Below are 20859 nucleotides of genomic sequence, written 5' to 3'. Positions count from 1 at the left end.
TTTTCTGGCCCAGGGTTGACTTAGATGTGTAGGATGATCCTCTCCCCAGTCGCATTCCATGCTTCTTCCTGCTTGCTGGGTTGAATGATTGGCAATTTGGCATGTTGTCTGTGTTCGTACAATGTTTCCCAGGAAATTATAAAATTTAATTGGCAAGAATGCAGCCAATGGGCATGGCCATCACTTGATGACATCAGGCATTGAATACTAGTATGTGCTGTGGGGTCACGCGTGCTATTAATTTTTGTGATCATGATGCATGTAGTAGGTTTGTCATGTGAGATCTACTCAGCAGTCACCGCAGTCACTGCAGTTGTGGGTATTGGCACTGAAGTGATACTGTGCTCCTGCCGCTCTTGCTGCTGCTTCTGCTGCTGCTGCACTGATCTGGCCAGTGGCACTGCGATGTTGTAATTGTACACGTGTTGCTGTGATACTGAATGAATGCACTGGTTGGGGGTTGTACTTCCTGTGAGGCCGTGTCTTGCTGTCATGCATCTGTTGTATGCCGCTCCAGCACTGGACTGGTATTTTCCCAGGGCACAATGGAGGTTTAGATATTCAACATCTGCAGCAGTTGAACACCATGTACATGTAATTCTTACCGGAAAGATTTTGCTGGAGGCAGGGACGTCTTGTATGGGGGGGGGCAATAATAATTCGCTGCCAGGCATGCAAAATATACTACATTATGTAGCTTATTATTTTCCTTGCATAATTATGTCACTGTTGTTGCGAATTGGAATTTTTTCTCGTTCCTTTAAAAAAATGGGTGGTTTGGTGGCCTCACGTGTTTTTCTTGTGGAATGCTTTACAATTACCGTATTGACTACAGTCATGTCGTTCTGTACGGGTTGCATTGTGGAGACTGAAGTGTGTGTGTGTGTGTGTGTGTGTGTGTGTGTGTGTGTGTGTGTGTGTGTGTGTGTGTGTGCGTGCGTGCGTGCGTGTGTGTGATCCAGAGACTCAATGTGGTGTTTTGTTGCACAGAGGATTAGCCATTTTATTGCTAGGATGTGAGCTTTTAGTTATCTGAGCTGTGCTGAAGAGCCACTGTCATCATTATAGGTAGGTAATACTAATAGGGCAAAACCGAGTGGCTGGCCGCAGAGTTGAGTACATGTATGGTTTATCATCATGATGCGACACTGGCTGATTTTGGTTCTCTGCACATGGTGATTCATATCAGGCCTGGCAATGCTTTTACATGTACATTATACTCAGTACCCTCCTCCCCCCCCCCCCCCCCCCCTTGAGGTGTAGGGCAAATGTTCAGCATGGCCCCAGCACACAGCTCATACCCGGCGTACTAGTAACGTTTATATGTACTCAGAAATGGAAACTGCTCGAATAAGGAAGATGAATATTTTGATTGACATAACTCTCAACTGTGAAATGAGTTCAATTGATCTGACCAAGTAGACAATCTTATGATAAAGAGAATAGACACTGTAATGAGACCGCTTGCTGACACATTCCTTTATGACCAGTGCACCAGCCTGTGCACCGAACACGAAGGCAGAAATGTATGATCTGATAAGAGATAAAGAATGGCGCTATTCCATTGAACATGACGAAAACTGTGAAGAAACAGTTTTGATTTCTTCAAGGAATGAAGAAAAGCAACAAGCTGGCAAATCAAGGAAAAAGGTTCTGAAATTCTCGGGTTTGTCCATAGGGCATGAAGCGGTCGGTAATCTTTTCGTCGTGGTTTGTCAGTTTAATCATTGATACATTGGTATGGCTAGAGGTAGCCAGACTGAGTGCCTCGACGCTAGCGAATCGCAAGTCAGGTGCAGTGGGTTTTACAAATATCTTTTCTAAACAGCATGTCAACGAATGGAGGGAGGAATTCGTCAAAGATGATGGAGAAGTCAAGTGGCATCTTGTATGCAGATATGTGTCCAGTTGTGTCAAATATACACAATAGAAGCTCAACAGCTCAAGACCAAGAGAATGCGCAGGCTTCAGGTGACAAGATTATACTAGGACAGTAGGTAGACAGGTTCAACCGGGCGGGCAAATCACTCAATCGTCTTCCATGCCCGTCTCTCCTGTACCTGTGGCAGTACCTTGGTAAGACTGGTTGCCCTGGAGAAAGCGTGAAATGATTCCACCGCTACCTGTGGTGGGTGGCATCGGTGGCAGCGACGGGGGCGATGCAAACGACAACGGCTCGCCGTTCTCGGAGAGGCGTTCCTGGAGGCTCTCCCACGTCTCGTTGACCATTCTCTCAATGTTGCATGTGTACTTGTACACATAGCGCTTGCCACCGACCTTCTGGATGATGTCCTTCTGGTAGTAGTAGCGCAGACCCCGCGACAGCTTGCCGTAGTCCATTTTGGGTTTGTTCTTACGTTCGCCCCAGCGACGAGACACCTCGTCCGGTGAGATCAGCTTGAACTCCCACTTGTTGGGTGACCAGCGAATGCAGTCCTGTGCCTTACGGTCCGTCAGTAGCTCCAGCAGGAACTGCCACAGCTGAATTGGACTATTGCCCGGCGCTGTGCAAAGAAACACAGAGGAGAGAGAGAGAGAGAGAGTTTAGAAAGTTGGGATATGTGTAACACTAGGACACGACACGAGTGCAGATATCTAAGCACAGAGCTCAGTCATTGGTCTGCCATAGTAGCTAAGCAACATGGCTGTCAGCCTGTAGATCTGGGTCAATGACTCGTGTATACTTGTATGTCAGTAGTGTCTAATGTATTGTACTTGGCAAGCCTTTGAAGGGTGCACATTGTTCCAGTAGTGGATTCTAACAGCTTATGCAGTGGAACCTGGCAACCCATTGACTTGGCAAGGCGCACTGCTGATGTACTGGTAGTGTATTGCAAGGGTATGTAGTGGAGCCTAGGATAATACAAGCTACCATTACAGTGGATGGGAAGTGGATCCAACAACATTCGTGTGCATGTGCTGTGGGTGCTCACCAGGTAAATTGTCGCCACACTGTTGCTGATGCTGGGGTAGCTGCTGTTGTGTCTGATCGTTGGCCATAGCCGAGGCAGCAGCACTCTCATCTTCGGCACTAGATTCACCTTCACTCGCTGGTGGCGATGGGCTATTCCCTGTGCTTGTCCGCAGCACATCCAGAATGGAGGAGGACGACGTTGACGCAGATGAGCTGCGTCTCGACTCACCCATTGCCATTGTTGCGCGTGCATTGCCGAACGGCTTGTGCATTGCCATCATGTATGGATGGTACTGCTGTTGCTGCTGCTGCTGCTGTTGTTGTAGTAGCAAAGCCTGTGCATGTGCATGTGGCAGTCCTGGGCTGAAGACTTTGGGACCGACGCAGGACGGGATCAACGAGAACTGCTGTTCGGAATGTGCAGCGGCGAATGGCAGTATTGGGTCAAATTGTGGTAGTTGTTGATGAAATGGCTGGTAGCTCCTTATGTCAAGCACTGATTCAGGCTCACTGGGACTGGGTAGACGCGCAGCAGCCGTACTGCTCATGCATAGGCTGGTGGTGTGTGTGAATTTGTAGCAAACATCAGGGAGGAGGACTCGGAAGAGCAGAGGTTAGCAATAATCCTGGCTGCTTCTTCCACGTCCTCTGGTCGCTCTCTTTCCTGTCGAATGACCTCGTCCAGGCTTCGCTCGAGTCGTTTCTGACGTGCTTTGAGGTCGGTGTGCAGGATATCACCAACAATGCCAGGACAGCGCTGGTGAAAGTCGTGCAGTGTTAGTTGACAGACTTGCTGACCTGTCAGCGGCTGAAACTGCTCCACGTCCAGTGAAGTGATGCTGCACTTGTCCAGGATACTGGCCAGCCAGCTCTGGACGTCCTGCTTGTTCCACTGCTTCGGATCTGCAGTGGCAGCAGGAGGAGATCACACGCACACAGGATACTGGTAACTACACATGGCCGGTGTGTTGCTGCAACATAGCCACTCTGTTGCAAGCCAAGGCTTTTATAGGCAGCAGCTTGAAACTGCCGGCCGAGCATAAGGTAAACAGTTCAAAGCATACCCGATCCACCACTGCACTGCACTACGCTGCACTGCAGTGGATTGTGGGAGGTTTACCTTTGGGTGTGACCTAAATCACCTATAAATGCCGTCGTCCCTAACTAACCCCGGCGTGTTGGAAGGCACATGATTTGCCTGTCCACATGCCAGTCACCAGACCTGTCTAAGCTACTAGTAAACCTTGTCGTGATCATGCCAAGTGAGAGAGTGCGTAGGCTAGTAACAGCACTGACGCAGTGTGTGCGACTGGCTAGCCACCTGATGCTCTACTTCTACAAACCCCTGACCAGCTGGCCTAGGCTTAAGGCGAGTGAAGCCTAGCAATGGCAATTGCTAAACTGTGCTGCCAATGTGCAAGTGTGCGACAGGAGCATGACGCAAGAATTGAGATGACACGCTGTCATCACTGGACATCATGTCAAATCCGCATCAATAGGTTTGCTTGGGTGGCCCTTTGCTGTTGGCAAGCCTCTTGTATTGAAACTAGTGATGACGAGCAACGTTTTCAAAACACTCCTGTCCAATCTTCAGCTTGGATAGTTTTCCATGTAAGTCAGACTTGATACTAGCATTCCAATGCTCCCATAAACTAGTGTTGCGGCTTATTCAATTCACTCCTATCAATAGCTGGAACTTCAGGTTTACTATCTGGTGTGTCATACACGTATTGATCCATTTGGTCAGTTTCTGTATGGTAACAGTGGTTAATCTACATGCGAAGACAGTGGATACATTCTATTCACTGTCTTGGTCACATGCAGCAACACAGTCATGTACATGTTCTTCAGCAAGTACATGACTGTGTTGCTAATAAGTAAATATCCATTGCTGTGGCTTGCAGGTACAGGTGTTGTTTAGAACTGAAGCTGCCTGCATGTGTCAATATTCACTCAATCAAATGTTGCTGTCACCCAATCATCTTTATCATCGCTTCATCATGGTCAACATGATCCCCCACATGCCAGGCAGTATGGAGTCAATGGCAGTAGTCCCAGGAGTTTCAGCTGGGCATCCCTCTGAATGATCCATGTTCTAAGGTGATGATGATTATTGTTTTCTCAGCTAGACCAGGTCATAATCAAGTGTCCACACGTTGACATTCTCTGTTGTTCATCCCTTCACCAGTACTCTATCATTATTATCTTATCCTTAGATACTGCTGCTTGTTGTACTCATGTAGGACCAGTGCCTTCTCTATCCAAGTACCCCAGTCCTTCTCAACTGTCTACCAAGTACCATATCAACACAGACACTGGTTTATCATGAAGTATTACTTCTGTGGGTGTCTGCCCCTACCTTCGCTAAGGGCTGCTTCCACGCCTGTTTCTTCCCCGCTCAGTGACGCCAAGCTCTGCAGGCTTCTCGCTGTGCTGTCGCTGGCGCTACTGCTGGTGCGACTGCGTATCTGGGCTCTTGAGTTCACGTCGTTGCTCGACGTGGATGTGGCATGTCCGCGTGCGTGTGTGCGTGTCGCTGCTGTAGTGAGGTAAAGTGGCTCGTCCAGGGGTGATGTTACCATATCAGTGACAGCGGGGGTAGAGGTGATCTGCAAGGAATTGTTCGGCGTGTTCACGTCACTGTCCGTTGTCCAAAGCGAGCCAAGCGCTGCAGGAAAGAAGGAAATACGAAGAGCAGCAGAAAGTTAGTCTTGACATCATCCATACACCAAATGTAATAACACAATCGTACCGTAATACTCTTGAAGTAATACAATTATTATCAGTGGTAGGAGAGACCATCAGACCCTAATGACCACATATCATTGGGCTGTGAAGATTTGAGGGCAACGAAAGTAATTTCTGAAAAGGGTTTGTGTTCATTCCATCAAAACAATATTTTACTCTGTGGATCAGTTCTCGATTGAAACAGGCAATAAATATCGCCAGGGAGAGCAATTAGGCGGGCACGGGAAGGTGTGGTTGAATTCTTCTCTGTAGAACTGGACCATCTTTCGGACAGAACAAGCCAGCAAGGCTTACAACAAGCCGCGAAGGTTGTTGGTTGCCCAGAACGGTGCGTGCTGAGTCACGCCGCCATGAAGTCTGTGGTGATGTACACCACCTAGCAGTCATCATGGCTATAATTATTGTTCATTCACTAATGATTGTGTTGATCTGCCTATAACACGTGACTAAGTAACGGAATGTCACTCGCCATGCTTGATGTAGCGAATGGACAGAAGAAGGGGATGGTTGGTGATGACCGAGTGACTTCGCTCCTGGCATGGCTCGAAGCAGAAGAAGATAAAGATCTTGACTTCAGTCCGCTACAGCCTAGGCTACAGGCTGTGTCTGACAAAGTGATGGCCGGTGACTCATTTCGTGGGACGCAGGTAAACAACGCAGCAGCTGACTCTAGTCTTGGCAGGTTTACCCTACAACATTCACCATGATTGTGCTGTGGAGTCTACCATACTCCATAGGTAGATCTAATGCGACAAGCCGTAGAAGCAAAGCAAAGAGTAGTCTAGTTGTAAGACCTAGATCTAGTAGGTGAGAAGAGGAATGTGGTCTGTGCATTGGCATCGACAGGTGATGACTGGCATGCGGACGACAGGTCAGGCCGACGTGTGCGCGGGGGTCATCCGGTGAATTTCCAGCGCAATCGAGAGGATGTTGGTGGTCTGTAGGTCCCCAGTAGAGTTAAGGTTGCTTGAGGGCAAGACGAGTAAGGCAAACTGTCATTGCTATTGTGATCTTCAACATAATTATTGCTTGTTGCACGTGTATATTGCAGCACCCAAATATGGAGCGAACTGCCAGGAATGAAGCTGGTAGATTACCACATGTGCACACTGCAGTCTTGGATGACATCATGGACATAACGATGGTCGCTGGTACGGTATGGTGCTGGTATGCCGTTGCTAGTGCTCATAGAGTCGTACAATAGCCAGAGCCTCCATGTTGATCTATGAACGGTAACTTGACTTATTGCACAGTCTGTATCAGTATACCGGTAGTCGAGGACACGATGGTCGACTCTATGCCATGCCCATGGTCAACAAGACTGTATTATTGACGTGGGTACTGGTCATACGGTCCGTGTGCGAAGATTGATAGAGAGATACACACTGCAACTAAGGATAATCACGGCTATGACTGTGATCAAGAGTACAGTCATACACCCTATGGCTATGGCTATGGCTATGGCTGTGCTTTCTTGCTGTGCTGTGATGGGGAGGATGACCTGGCTTGGCCTCTGACTCTGTCCCTGGCAGAGCAATAACTCTGCTTGATTTCTCAAGCCTCTGCACTGCACTGTGATCCCGGTGCATACACAGCACACCGTCTAGATATAGACTACCGACAGTAGAGATGAGTCACTCACTCTGGGACTATGCAGCGTCTGCCAGTGTCAGTGATCAGTGATCTGCGGCATGTTGCAATGACATTATGTGCAGGGTGCACACTATGTGCAGGGTGCACATTATGTGCACACTATGTGCAGGGTGCACACTATGTGCACAATGACGTCACTATGTGCAGGGTGCGCACTGCACAGCTGCATGTAGATAGGAAGAATGATGCCAGTGCAGTGTCAGTGATCGAATGGCGCTGCAACGTCACGTGATTGCACTACACCATCCATAGTCTGTGGAAGCATCCTGCATGGCAGCTTTTCCATAGAATGTTATAGCATAAGCTCGGAGGCGTGGATAGAAAGGAAGTCCCAAAGTACAGGAATCCAAAGCCTGATTTCACTGTACATGTACACAAACCAATCCGTCTCTCGGTCGTCTCGGGTCGTCTCGGGCTGCGGACATACAATGTATGGGCCATGTAAATCATGTGTGGAATACCTTCCCAGACCCTTGGTCTACACTGACTAGCTGAAGTACGTCAACCGCAATGCAATGCATTCTCCATCTCCGTGTGTGTGCTGATTGACTGACTGAACATGCACTTCTGGCACCATATGTACTGCCTGGTACGTATACTGTCCAAAATGCCGGACCAGTCACGTTGGTATGCCAGTGTGAGGCTGGAAGGAGACGACAGAATGCAAGAACAATACTAGTCCTTACTTAATTGTTAGATTGACAGCATGAAACAAGGTGGAGGACACTGTGTTCGAAAACAGTGACCTTACTACAACCTTCCGCAGGGACCGGGGCTCTGCCAACCGCGGAAGGTTGTAGTAAGGTCACTGTTTTCGAACACAGTATCCTCCACCTTGTTTCATGCTGTCAATCTAACAATTGCGTGAACTACAACAAGGTTTATCTAATACTGGTTTACCCGTGAGTGTTGGACTATATCATAGTCCTTACTTCAGAAGACATTGCCCTGCATGCATGTGCTGGCGGTGGTGGCAACCGTCAACAAATACTCTCACGTGCCTAGTCGAATATAGTCACGGATTTCCCAACCTGGCATCGTGTGACTAAGTGGCTGAGCGGCCGTTTCACCACAGGAACACGGACAGATGGCGGATAAAGTTGAGAGGGCCAGGCTATCCGCCACCTGACTGCTACAACCATCATCACGTCGACGGATTTACAGAGAAAGCAGCGACAGGTCCACTTCAACGTAGGGCATTCTGTCAGAGCAAACAATACCGCAGCTTGCAGAGATCAGAACCAGCTCCAAGTGCGTCTCTTGAAACCTGCTCAAATTGTGTCCAACCTGCTCCAACCAATTGTGTCTCTCGACTCAAAGCTAGCAGCCACTGGATACAGTGCAGTGTGGGGAGTCACTGTCGCTGTCACACTGGCTCTCGTTCCGTCCACTGGTCCAGTGCCAGTGCCAGTGTAAAAAAAGAAGAAGAAAACAGTGCCAGTGTACATTGTAGTAATAATAATAGTCTACAACTCTACATTGTAGTGCCAGTGTTAATAGCAGGCTATACTATTCAGGTGGATAACACAGCACAGTACAGACTACAGTCTCTGCTAAACTATTCAGGTGGATAACACAGCACAGTACAGACTACAGTGTCCAGGCAGCTCCGACCGTTTCATTGCTCCAAGATTGATCCTATCGCCCCCCCCCCCCTCCCCCCCCTCCTCTCTCTCTCTTGGTCCTTTCTTGATCGTGACCATCATGCCGGATTACTTCTGTTTCAAAAGTACTGTACATAGTAGATGGACTATTGTGCAGTTCAGGTACAGATCACGACAAATTTGCAAAGGCTCCTCCTGCTCCTCATGCGCTCGGCCGATGAGCCCACAGACATGGCTCGCAGCTGGTTACACATTCCACCCTTTGAAATGGTGCGCCAACACAAGGACAGCACTGGCTGACACTGGCACATTGAGTGACATTTGAGTAGCAATCCTTCACGCCAATCGCCATGAGATTGAGAGCAGTGACAAGACCATTAATTTCTGGATTTTCTGGAAGTCGCATGGCTAGCACACGGGCTCCTGACGCACCCTTTGTATTTAAATCATTGCCGCCCACTTCTTTCTCTCAGTGCCTAGGACCTTTCATCAAGAGTGCGTAAGAGTGGTTTTGTAGGCTTTCTTTCATGTACGGCGGAACGCTTCGCACCAGGCAGTACATTGCAGTGGAAAGCAGGACTAATCAGTCCACCCTCCAGTGCAGTCCGCTTCCAAGTCCAGTAGTCAGGCAAGCAATTAGATTATTGGCCCAGAGCCTGCAGAGGACTGAGAGGATACGTTGTGGCGGTCCATACAAGTACTTTGGCAGTGAAATAGAATCTGAGGCACATACATGACGTATCTATTATTTCCTCAAAGGCACCACCATGATGTATTCCTTTGCATGGTTTTCGGCAGGAATCATGCGCCGGAATGTACATGACATGTACTTTCAAGTTGTTCTGAAGCCTCAGATTCTCTCCCCTCGTGCTGCGAGTCTCTGCGTGGAACAAGATCAGTGCTTGGGTAGCTCCAGGACTGATACTGGACTGATACTGAGCAGGTTTCTTTATCACTGCCAAGTCAGAAGTGACAGGAGACGCTCGTTCATCGTATCTAAAATTTCTTCAAGGGAAACTCAACACGCGTTAAATTAATCTCCTTTCTTCCTCCCGCAACGGGGCACTGGATGCGTTATGATTCGGGGTGGCCAATGGTACACGAATAATACAGCTGTAGCGGTTTGCCTGGGCATCATTTCCATGATCAGCAATCTGCCCACTTTCCCGAAGGCCATTGGCGCTGAATAGACGCTCTATATCAATCCCTACTTCTCTTTGTACATACATCTACATCTACTGTTCTTTCAATCAAATGAACCCCTCGATAGGCACATTGCCTTTGGGTCATTTCATAATAATAATAATAATAATAATAATAATATGTAACGGTAGCGCAGTGTGACGGTGCAGCTAGCTGGATCATTACTACTTCCACCTCTTGCCCTGGCTAGACAGTACAATTACGCAATCATTACACAAGAGCTGGGCTGGGAATTCTCACAGATACAAGTCCACATGCACTTCATCCGAAACATCTTCCAGCCAGAGCGTAGCGCTTTAGCGCAACAATTTATTTATTACTTGAAGTACTTATAATAATATATATATAAGTTCTTACATTATTATGTTAGGAGTATACTTTTAAAATAATAGCAGGAAAAGACAGGGTAACTGGGGTAACTAAACAGGGATATACTGCTGCCATCTTCTTGCCTTGCTAGGTGCAAAGGCAGTGCGATTTTTTAAACTGTCTCCACCAAACTACATGTACATGTCATGATTGTATTCAACCCTTTAGAAGTCATCATGCCAAAACATGCTGTTAAGCGCACATTCAGTTACAGTCTCACTGATTGGTGTTTGTAAGTAAGTTTCTCCCTCAACCAGTTGGTATGATGCGATATACATTATTATGCCGTTCATATTGATCACTGTAGGTCCAAGGATGTGGTGTAGAAGGTCTGAGACCAGGCACACGCTGTGTGGGGATAAGGACATGCAGTCAACTGTGCGCAGCAACACGGTGACGAAAGTGCTAACGATAGTACATGTACCTGCAGCACCCTTACTCGCTTTTAACCACGCGTGGGGCTCCAGCGGCCTGAGGTATACATGAAATTGAAAGTACTGCTTGAGCGTTGAGTAGTATAATTAGCCGCTGAAAGGAGTACAGTCATGTCACAGTATACCCTGTTAGCCTATGCCTTCTACAAATACAATGTAGTGAGCGTTTCTCGACAGGAGGGTCCAGTGAGATCGATCGGCTTTACCAGTTTGAGTCAGGTTCGAGACAATGATTGATGGTTGCAGCCTGAGACACCTGTAACTGTGTAAGAGATTGCAGCATAATGTCTTGCTACATGTGCATGTATGCCTGGAATCCTCAACACCGCTTTCACGAGTACTAGAAACCTTTTGTAAACACCCCTACAGTTTTGAACACCTTCGCCTGCTGTCGATACTACTTCTACTAGAAAAGTAGTGATCCTTCCGTTGCTTTCCCTGCACCATACTAACTACTATCGCTTCAAAACAAAAAAAGAGGCTAATGCCGGTAACGGACAGACGTAATGCCATACTGTACCGGGACTCCAGTACAACACTGATCAGTGATGTGAGGGATTCTTGCTCTACGTGCACATCTGTGTGCATCCAGTTAGAAGGCAAGGATCTTGAGGAAGGGATTTGCTTGCATGTTATCGCCCTTTCATCTTCATTGCTGTGCCACCAGTAGTGGCATGGATAGCTTCAGTGCTCACGGACAACTCTCAACGAAGCGCTGGAAACGGAATTCAGGGTGACGGCCTGCTGAGAAGCAACCGTGGTGAACACTTCAAACTCCACTATCATCACACTCCACACTATCATCACATTATACAGTGTAGTTGTCGCTAATCTACATTTGTACCGGTACGTATATTTGCATTTCTCAATCTGCGTTTTCTGTAACCTTCCAAGATCCTTCACCACAATGTAGTGTCTGCGGGTCCATCCATGAATATCATCATGGGATTGTCCGTACTGGATGGATGGCCCGGTACAAAAGAAACCCTCGATATGATCCGGAGTTGGTAAGTGAATCGATGCGCGATGACAGCGGTATTCTTTCAGGGTCTGTGAAGTGATGGAACACAGGCGATGGATGAATTTATTCATTAGGTAATTAACTACAGTAAAACCTGTAACTAACGACCACCGTGACTAGCGACCGGCCTGGTACTACCGACCACTTCGCCAGGCACGGACGGTCTCACATTCAAAATGCACTGTGACTAGCGACTACCTGCTGAACGCGACCAGCGACCGCCTTTTCTTGTCCCAATGTCGAATTTTGACCCGTAACTAGCGACCGCGATGTAGCAAATCAAACATTGCTTGAAGCTCCTTCTCGAAATTTTGATGATTTTCCATGGTCGTTTCGATACTACAGCTGGACAAATGAGCGCAGTCTCATTTTTACTGTGGAATCAGTGTGGATTGCACTACACCTGTCATAATTTCAAGTGCTGTCAAGAACAAACAAGATAGGAAACGTCTTGGAGAGCGCATCCAAAGCGCTCTTTGATCGATGTTACTACTCGAAGGAGAAACTAAGACTGAGCGGCTCTCTGTCGAAGTGCAATCACACAGCTCAGTCACCAGACTCACCACTACACCAGGTCACACTGACAGTCTGTGCTGGCTAGCTAGCATGCTACGGTATTATGTACTCAGCTAGCTGTACGGAACATAGGCCAGGATACGATGGCGGATAATAGTCTACAGTGAAAGGTGCGAAAACTGGCAACATCGCCGCATCACGTACTGGTACACACTACTCACTACTAGTACAGTTTACGCTACACTACATCCAAGTCGGAGCGACTGAGTTTCCACTGCAGATCAACACACTGATACCAGTTGCCAGTGTAGTCGCACACAGATGAGGATGGAGTCGATAGTGACTAGTGCACTGCCTGGCCAGGCCAGCGCTGCTCTGGAAACCCAGTCACCAGTGAGTCGAAGAAAGTGTCAAAAGGTCGTATCGCTTTCGGTGTATAAAAACTTGATTTTGTCTCTCTCCAAGTGTTGTATGATGTGAAAGAAGAATGTCAGTGCGCAAGTGGTGGGGGATTGTATTATCTGCATTTTGACATACATATCATATAATGGGATCCATATATGGTCGCGCGGTGCAAACCTCTAACTAAAGACCACCTGCCACTAACGACCACTTTTCCGGGCACCAAGGGGTGGTCGTTAGTTACAGGTTTCACTGTATTAATTTTCTATTAGAGGTGCCAGTGTGCCCCCACATGGTGACACCTCACACACCGGCATAAATGGACAAGACTGGGACCATTGGACAAGAAATTAACAACGGGTTTCGGTAAGGTTTGCTTACTTGGCCAGGCGACGTCTCTTCGAAGCAGCTCGGGCATTCGGCACAGAGCGTCGAGTGACAAATCGGACGCGAGATCATGCGACGAGTGTAGGCCAGTCGTGCACATAGCGTCTCTCAGCTGTTGGTGCAAGAGATCAGACTGCTCGAAGTGCATCATGAGCGATGTTCCTCAAACGTCCACCACACAATGTACTGATGCAGATTCCGGTAGAACAACTCAATCTATCATTGAAGAGACCAGACAGGCAAGCACAGAAGAACACGGGGAAATAGTATTAGTCAGGAAAGGTAGACAGAGTGAGAGAGTGCGTTAGGGTCGGAGGAAGCGCGAAGAAGATTTCTACGATGCCATTTGGTTGCGACGGTAACACACTAGTGTGTGCCTTCACATCATAGGTTCACGAGCATGACGTTAGAGCGTTACTGACTTACCTCAGATCCCTCAGCTGTCTTATAATCGGTAAACAGTCTTGCCAGTATGTGTCTGTAAGCTACTTCTCTGATATGAACAATTTTCAATGTTCAATGTCTTTCCGTGCCACGTAATTCGGATAACGTCAACACTGCAGTACAGAATAGGAGTGGTCAGTTCGGCTGCTCAGACGGAGAAACGTTTTCAGCTCCGACCAGACGGATGGCTCTTATCAATTTGGCAATGAGCACCACCATCGCCACAGTTTTATCGCAGGTTGCTTTGACAGCTCTTGAATGCTTCACTAACGTGTCCCGCTGAAAGGGACTATTAGTATTAGCGGACGAGTCCACGCAGCTTGGGTTGATCGACATACTGATAAGGGTGGCGCTTATAGTGTTAGTTCGTGTCCTGGCACGGATCTGGCATTACGGCGGTCGCTGGTGTGTACGTATGGGGAGGGCGAACGATAGATTCAAGAGAGTCATCAGCACCGTCGAGTCGTGACTGAGACTAGAGTGTGGGTGACTACGCTGTATTACAATACAGACAGCTACATGTAGTCTTGGTCAATTCGAGTCTCCAATGATAGCACTTATCAGGACACTTGAAATACCAGCGCTAACCTGTTTAGAGTTGAAGTCAGCCTTGCCTCGACAAGAGGTGACGACCATGAATAGTTTTTAAGTGTGTTTGCGTTGTGCGAAGCAGTGCTTCTGCCCAGCCCGTAACTGACCTTTGACGGTTGACGCTTTCGATGGACGCCGCGGCCCCTTAGTAAAAGTTACGGAGTACGCGGTGTGACTGCCGATGCCAATTCCCCCGAATGGGTCGGAGCTCCAGTCCTGCTGGCTGCTCATGCAATTCAAGGCACCAACGTGAGCACGAAGAGCATGCTGTGTTCACAAGTTCCTCGTTCCCATCTTTACTCTAGGTCTGTGCAACTCCAAATGACCAGATAATACCATAGCTGTCCGACAAAAGAAGAATAGGACTAAGTCACTAAGACTATTAGAGACTACGTTTTGGACATCATCACGGAGGTGAGGTGTTTCTCATCATACGGTCATGCAGAGAAGCAGCGTGTAATGCCATGTGCTGTGTTCACATCCCATGTAGTATTCTTGTCCCGTAAACTTAAACATCCCCGTCGCACCATTCCTCGACTCCGAAAGGAATTCGTCAGTTTTAATCGAACGATAGCTAATCATGACTTGAAGCCTGGTATGGTTTACTCCGGTCGACTCCGATGCAAGTCAATCGTCGGCATCATATATCATGGCTCGCGGGTAGTTGACGCCATTATGTCGTCCTTTAGATACTAGTACTACATGATGATTGTACATGTAGTACTAGGAGATGGATGGTGCTGCGAGTCTGCTTGTACTGCGCGACTGCTTGTACTGCGCGACTGCAGACCTAGTACTACTGGGCTACAATGTTATTGTAAGGTGCCTTCTGAGCATTGACCGCGAGAGGAGTACGGACTGCGGAGGACGTATCTAATGACACGAATGTCGTCATACTCATACTGAGTCATAGCAGGTAAAACTGGTACTGGCCCCTGACACCTGCATCACTGCCATCAAGACATCTCTCATTCGACGTCCTTTGACATCCTTTCCTTTGACAGTTTGAGTGCATGCCAGCAACACGCTGGTTACGTGTAAACGGTTGCTATGGCAGAGTGGCAGAGTGGCGCATGCAAAGAAACTGCATGACCACTGAGTCTGCCTAATCATGACATTGTACTGTTGCTGTAGACTACTACTACTAGTAGTGTAGTGTAGTAGTCGTTTCTAATCTGACCATACATCATGTACCATGTACGACCCGGACAAATATCTCCCCATACATGTACATTCTGGGTAACGTCATGATGGGGTTCACTGGCATCACCTCATGGAATCACGAGACCCGGCACATACAGTACATGTACATGATTGTACAGGATTGTTGTTAGTTTGACAGCATGAAACAAGGTGGAGGACACTGTGTTCGGAAACAGTGACCTTACTACAACCATCCACGGTTGGCAGAGCCCCGGGAGGTTTATCTAATAGAAGTATTGAACTACTTGTAGTATTGGGTTATATAATATGTACAGATAGTACATCATTACAATGAACATAATACACTGCTGATGATACAGTTGGACAAATAAGCACTGTCACGTGACAATATGGGATTGCAAAAAAAAGAACATCGACCCACCCTTAGTAGGCCTTACGGCTTAGCCTTGAGCCATGGTATGATACTACTACTACTAGCAAGAGTAGTATTAATTTATTATGCTCCTGGGAGCTTATTACTCTTGCTACTAGTGGTACATGTAGACCTACATATACATGACTGTATATGGACCAGACTTTAGTATCCAAAATGTCTGACAGCAATATGCCATTGATGGATCATGACTGTAGACCTACATGTACTTTAACCGAGGAGAGAGGGAATCTGGGACCGGACTGGAGTGCCGAAACTGTACTGCGATAGACACAACAGACAGTCACTACAAGGCTACATGTACATGACTTGTACATGTAGCCTTGTAGGTGTGAGTGCGTGTATACAATACGTGTACAGTGGATATCGGTTATAAAGTCATCGGACATAGTGATAAACCGGCTATATTGATACAAAATGAAAATATCAAAAGCAAAACCAGAAAAAGCCAGTCAAATTATCATTATAACCAATATATCGTATATAGCGATAAATCGGCTATAAGGATACAGAATCACCATTCAAAACACCTCTTTGTGCAGAAAAATTATCGTCTATAGTGATAGCAACACACGAGTGTGAGGCATTGATGTCTCGACTTGGAGCCACATGTGTGTTGTCATAGGGTATTCTGGTCTGGTGCTTCCTTGATGATGCCTTTGGGCCAAGAAGTTCTTCACTCTAGACTGGAGAAGGTGCAGTAGCATCCATCACGTATCAGTACGCTACATTAGCGCGATTGAGTACCCACACGTGTATAATGTGTATGTATGACGCGCGCAGTTGAAAATCGCCTGTAGTGATATACCGGTTATAGTGATAAAATGTGAAAAATCAGAAGGGCACGTTATAACCAATATCTACTGTATTTATAGTCATAAACGCTCGTACATGTACATGTATGCTACTGCGGTACTGATATCCTACCCAGGGCATGGACCATGCATGGCCGGGGAAGCTGGGGACTAACCTTAAAAAAAGATGACGGGTAAAGAATGTGATGAGGATCATGGCTCGAGCTGATCCTTCAGGCTTCACTTCAGAGCTAAAGCTAGTAGTAGTACTAGTAGTACGAGTACAGTGCGTGGTTGTTCTTTTTGTCTGTGCAAGATCGTCAAGTACTTTGAGTCACAAAATACAGTAGTAATTTTATTTATAATTATAGCATGTACTGTACATAAGTCATTGTACATGACAACACATAATAATTATTATAGTGTGCATGAAACAACTCCTGGCACGTCAACTGACTGCCAAACATTGAGTTGAGACTGAGAGATAAGAATTGGAGCTCACCATGGCAGAATGAAACGAACGGTTAAACCAACATGTACGTGTATCAAGAGAAAGAGAGAGAGAGAGAGAGAGAGAGAGAGAGAGAGAGAGAGAGAGAGAGAGAGAGAGAGAGAGAGAGAGAGAGAGAGAGAGAGAGAGAGAGAGAGAGAGAGAGAGAGAGAGAGAGAGAGAGAGAGAGAGAGAGAGAGAGAGAGAGAGAGAGAGAGAGAGAGAGAGAGAGAGAGAGAGAGAGAGAGAGAGAGAGAGAGAGAGAGAGAGAGAGAGAGAGAAGAGAGAAAGAGAGAAAGAGAGAAAGAGAGAAAGAGAGAGAGAGAGAGAGAGAGAGAGAGAGAGAGAGAGAGCACTCCTTGGAACAAATCGTAACTAAAGAAGAGGTTACACAGCGTACATGTGTACACATGTGCTTGTGACAAAAACTCACACTCTGATTTCTAGCCAAACGTGCGATGTCCCTGTGTGAAATGATCGGGAATAGTTTGAAGGATGAGATGATCGTACACTGCATGGATATACAATGTGATGGCTAGAGTGCCACTGGTGTCGTCTTCACGTACATGTTCTAAGTATTAACAAAGATGCTACAATAATTATGACTGTAGCATCGTGATCTAATACAACACGGGCCCGCGCCCGTCGCACATTGTATTCTTCTGTGAGCACATACATGTAATTGCAGAACAATTACCAGTGTAGTGTGTGCATTGATTGTTGAGGTGAAAGAGCAGTGACCAAACTACTTGTATATTCGCTCCTTATCACTGGGTATGTTCTTGTGGGAGGGTATTTTCTGCCCGTTAAATACACGTTTACTGAGTACGTGCACGTACCCTTGATCATTTTAAAACAGTGGTGCATTGCTGACCTACATGCACAATGTCATGTTCACATAACAAGTTCACCGAATGACGCTGACAGTGACTCCAGCTGACATTACCAGGAGACTCACTTGTCATGCTGAATATTCCACTCAATAATCCACTGTCACTAGTCTGTCAGACGTTTACAAACACCAACTTCGTCATTAAAATTTATGTTCATGTATCTGTTGTAACAAGAGTAATGGGGGGTTATGTACTCTTGGTTGTAATGATAATGTCACTGTGACATGCTTATATTTCTCGTTGGCTGAGCTGAGCGAAGTGAAAGAAACGAGAAATTTTGTTCTCTGTAAAATTATTTGCATGCGCTGAATGGGTATGAGGGCTTTGGTTGCTGCAGAAAAGTGTGTCTGCATAGATTTGCTGTTCATTGTTTTTCTTCTTGCCAAGTGTGCAGATACCCCATGGCCCACCCCACCCACTCACCTTAATATTCTGTTTACCTCGATTCGAGCCATCCTCTACGGGCCGCATGCTGCTCACCGCAGATAAGACCAGCCTTTTCCGTACACAACTAGACTGTAGTTTCTTCTTCCGACTGTGGAATTCAGTTATTCAAGCCTGTCACCGGGTTACGTGCTGCTGATTGTTGTTTTTGCTTTTCAATTTCTTTTGTTTCTTCGCGGTTATCTTAGTTATAGGTTTAGTAAGTGCGATTACTGCTGAGCTTGGACTATCATCTGATTGTATCTGATTGTGGCAAGAAGTCTTGTGCAGCAGGCCTGCACACACCGCATGTATGTACATGTAGGTATTGTGCTTGGTTGTGCTCAGTTACAGTCAGTATGCGGGTTGATGCATGGGCAACTTGAATAATTTGAAGCTGGGAAATACATGACTGACACGTATCATTACTACAGAATTAGTACAGATACATGAACATAAATTAATGACGATGTAAATGTTAATGTAGGTGACTAAATAAAACATTCCTCCGGCTTTACTATGTACATGTACCTGTACATGGTCAGCGATGAAGATGGATGCTTCACAAAAATGACGGTGCGTGTGCAGGGTCAGACAGTCGGGGGGCTTCGGGGTCGGACTGCGGCTGTGGTCGCGCGATCAGTCATGTCCAGATGGGTGAACGCCATCCAGGGGCCAACCTTATCAGGCCAAGCATGGCGCGCCGAGTTTCCCGAGAAATAGTTGGTGTCATTATTCATTGTGCTGGTCACGCTTACCGGTATGTGAGACGTATCACGTGTTCCTTGGGTACGTCAAACCTAGTCTTGTTCGACACGGCCTTTTCAACTATGCAACCATCTGTCCAGGGTGGTAAAGTGTTTGCGCATTTCTCAGGTGTCCCCGTCGCAAAATATGCCAAACCAATATCCGCAGGCATTGCCACCCTTGGCTTACAAATTCGGCTTACACTGATATTGTGATCGCCCTGGAACTGAGCAATAGTTGGTTTACTGGTAGAACGAGAGACGCGTGCAAGCAAGTCCTATTGTAAATCTGGTATTTCTTGGGACGGCGAGAGGCAGAGAGCTTCCTCTGCAGATTACCTGTTAGTAGCTTTGGCCCCGTAAAGATTACAAGTGCAATCAACATGGCTATACCCGAGATGTGCCTTCAATCCTAAAGAATTTCCATGTAATTGTTGTCGCATCCCGCAATGTTGTAGCAGCACGAGTACGCGTGCTGAACTGATATTGCCGTTTGCTCCCCCACACCTACATGTAGTACCTGTAACGTTTTTTTTGCATTAGACGACCATAACCCAGAGATACCGCTCCCTACATATCTGTACACGAGCTTCTGGTTTTCGACATGCCAGAGAGTGACGGGGTCTGCAGTGGCTGGCACCAACTTCGGAGCAAGAAAAGTGTTTTAGAATTCTTTTTTAAAAGAGTCCAAGACACTGTGTTATGCGAACCTGAGATTTAAACAAAGTCATTATTGATGAACCTGGATGGAAACAATGAAGGCCTCCGTAAGTTACAATGCAGTATTCATAGGGCAAGTAGACACAGTAAATAGACGCTGAGAAGATATGACCCACTATTGTATACAAGGAGAGAGAGTGAGAGAGAGAGAGAGAGAGAGAGAGAGAGAGAGAGAGAGAGAGAGAGAGAGAGAGAGAGAGAGAGACGAGGAAGAGGAGGAGAGGGAGGGGGGGGGGGGGGTCGCGGAACACCCGGGATTAATTAATTCATTCGTCGCCACCCTCTGCCAGTGATACATGTACATCTTACAGTTCCACGAGGTTTCTACTTTCCCTCTCTCATGTACAAGTACAATTTACTTCACGATCGATATTTCCTTAGGAACTTCTCAAAGCTATTCATTGACACCGTTGGTGTTGTATTTGATTTTGTACCACACGAACAGGTGAAACTACCTTCACTGCTTCAGGCTTCTCACTGGAGCACTGTGCAAGTACATGACTGTACAAGTAGATGGGAAGACTCTCACACCGACCAGCCTCCCGGCCGTACAGTACACCGAGGGAAGGTCTAAGGTCGTAAGGAGCGACGGAGATTGAGGTGAGTAACATTAATTCCACAGCCAGTGCAAGTAATGCCGGAAAACGTTTGATACTGGGGGTGTAAAGAGGTGGAATGTCTCAATCCGAGGTAGTAGACCTACGATTACGTGTCTTCAGCTCATTCTGAACCTGGTCAGGTCAGTACGTACATGTTCAGCGTGTCGTCGACTACATGTTGTAGTACATAACACTTAGGTAACTGGCTGAATCAAGAGTTAGGTGGGAGCTTATGTTCTCTTGGTTGAATCAATAAAGAGCTCAATGATGTTAATTAATCAAGGGAGTCATGATGTGGCATGTCTGTCACG

General features: G+C 46.8%; 2 protein-coding genes across 2 annotated transcripts; both read right to left on the bottom strand.

The window, feature by feature from the left end:
• Nucleotides 1-1307: 1307 nt before the first annotated feature.
• Nucleotides 1308-3462, bottom strand: LOC135814457 (ETV5-related protein Ets96B-like). Its single transcript, XM_065327578.1, has 2 exons — nt 2934-3462; nt 1308-2504 (listed from the first exon to the last, which is right to left on the bottom strand). The coding sequence occupies exons 1-2, from the start codon at nt 3460-3462 to the stop codon at nt 2029-2031; spliced, it is 1005 nt and encodes a 334-aa protein (XP_065183650.1). The 3' UTR covers nt 1308-2028.
• LOC135813405 (uncharacterized) lies at nt 3459-13950 on the bottom strand. The gene is made up of 4 exons (XM_065326502.1): nt 13678-13950; nt 13246-13467; nt 5274-5582; nt 3459-3817 (listed from the first exon to the last, which is right to left on the bottom strand). The coding sequence occupies exons 2-4, from the start codon at nt 13400-13402 to the stop codon at nt 3459-3461; spliced, it is 825 nt and encodes a 274-aa protein (XP_065182574.1). The 5' UTR covers nt 13403-13467; nt 13678-13950.
• Between the last annotated feature and the right edge of the window lie 6909 nt (nt 13951-20859).

The sequence above is a fragment of the Sycon ciliatum genome, chromosome 4 (genome assembly GCF_964019385.1).
Source record: "Sycon ciliatum chromosome 4, ocSycCili1.1, whole genome shotgun sequence".
Lineage (NCBI taxonomy): Eukaryota > Metazoa > Porifera > Calcarea > Leucosolenida > Sycettidae > Sycon > Sycon ciliatum.
The sequence above is the reverse complement of the archived record's forward strand: the minus strand, read 5'-3'. Positions and strand labels throughout refer to the sequence as shown.

Coding starts and splice junctions, on each gene's coding strand:
- LOC135814457 (XM_065327578.1), bottom strand. CDS start 3,462: ATGAGCAGTACGGCTGCTGCGCGTCTACCCAGTCCCAGTGAGCCTGAA. Junction 2,505..2,933: donor GTGTGGCGACAATTTACCTG/GTGAGCACCCAC, acceptor TTCTTTGCACAG/CGCCGGGCAATAGTCCAATT.
- LOC135813405 (XM_065326502.1), bottom strand. CDS start 13,402: ATGATGCACTTCGAGCAGTCTGATCTCTTGCACCAACAGCTGAGAGAC. Junction 5,583..13,245: donor AAGAGACGTCGCCTGGCCAA/GTAAGCAAACCT, acceptor TCTTTCCTGCAG/CGCTTGGCTCGCTTTGGACA. Junction 3,818..5,273: donor GGAAGCAGCCCTTAGCGAAG/GTAGGGGCAGAC, acceptor CTGCCACTGCAG/ATCCGAAGCAGTGGAACAAG.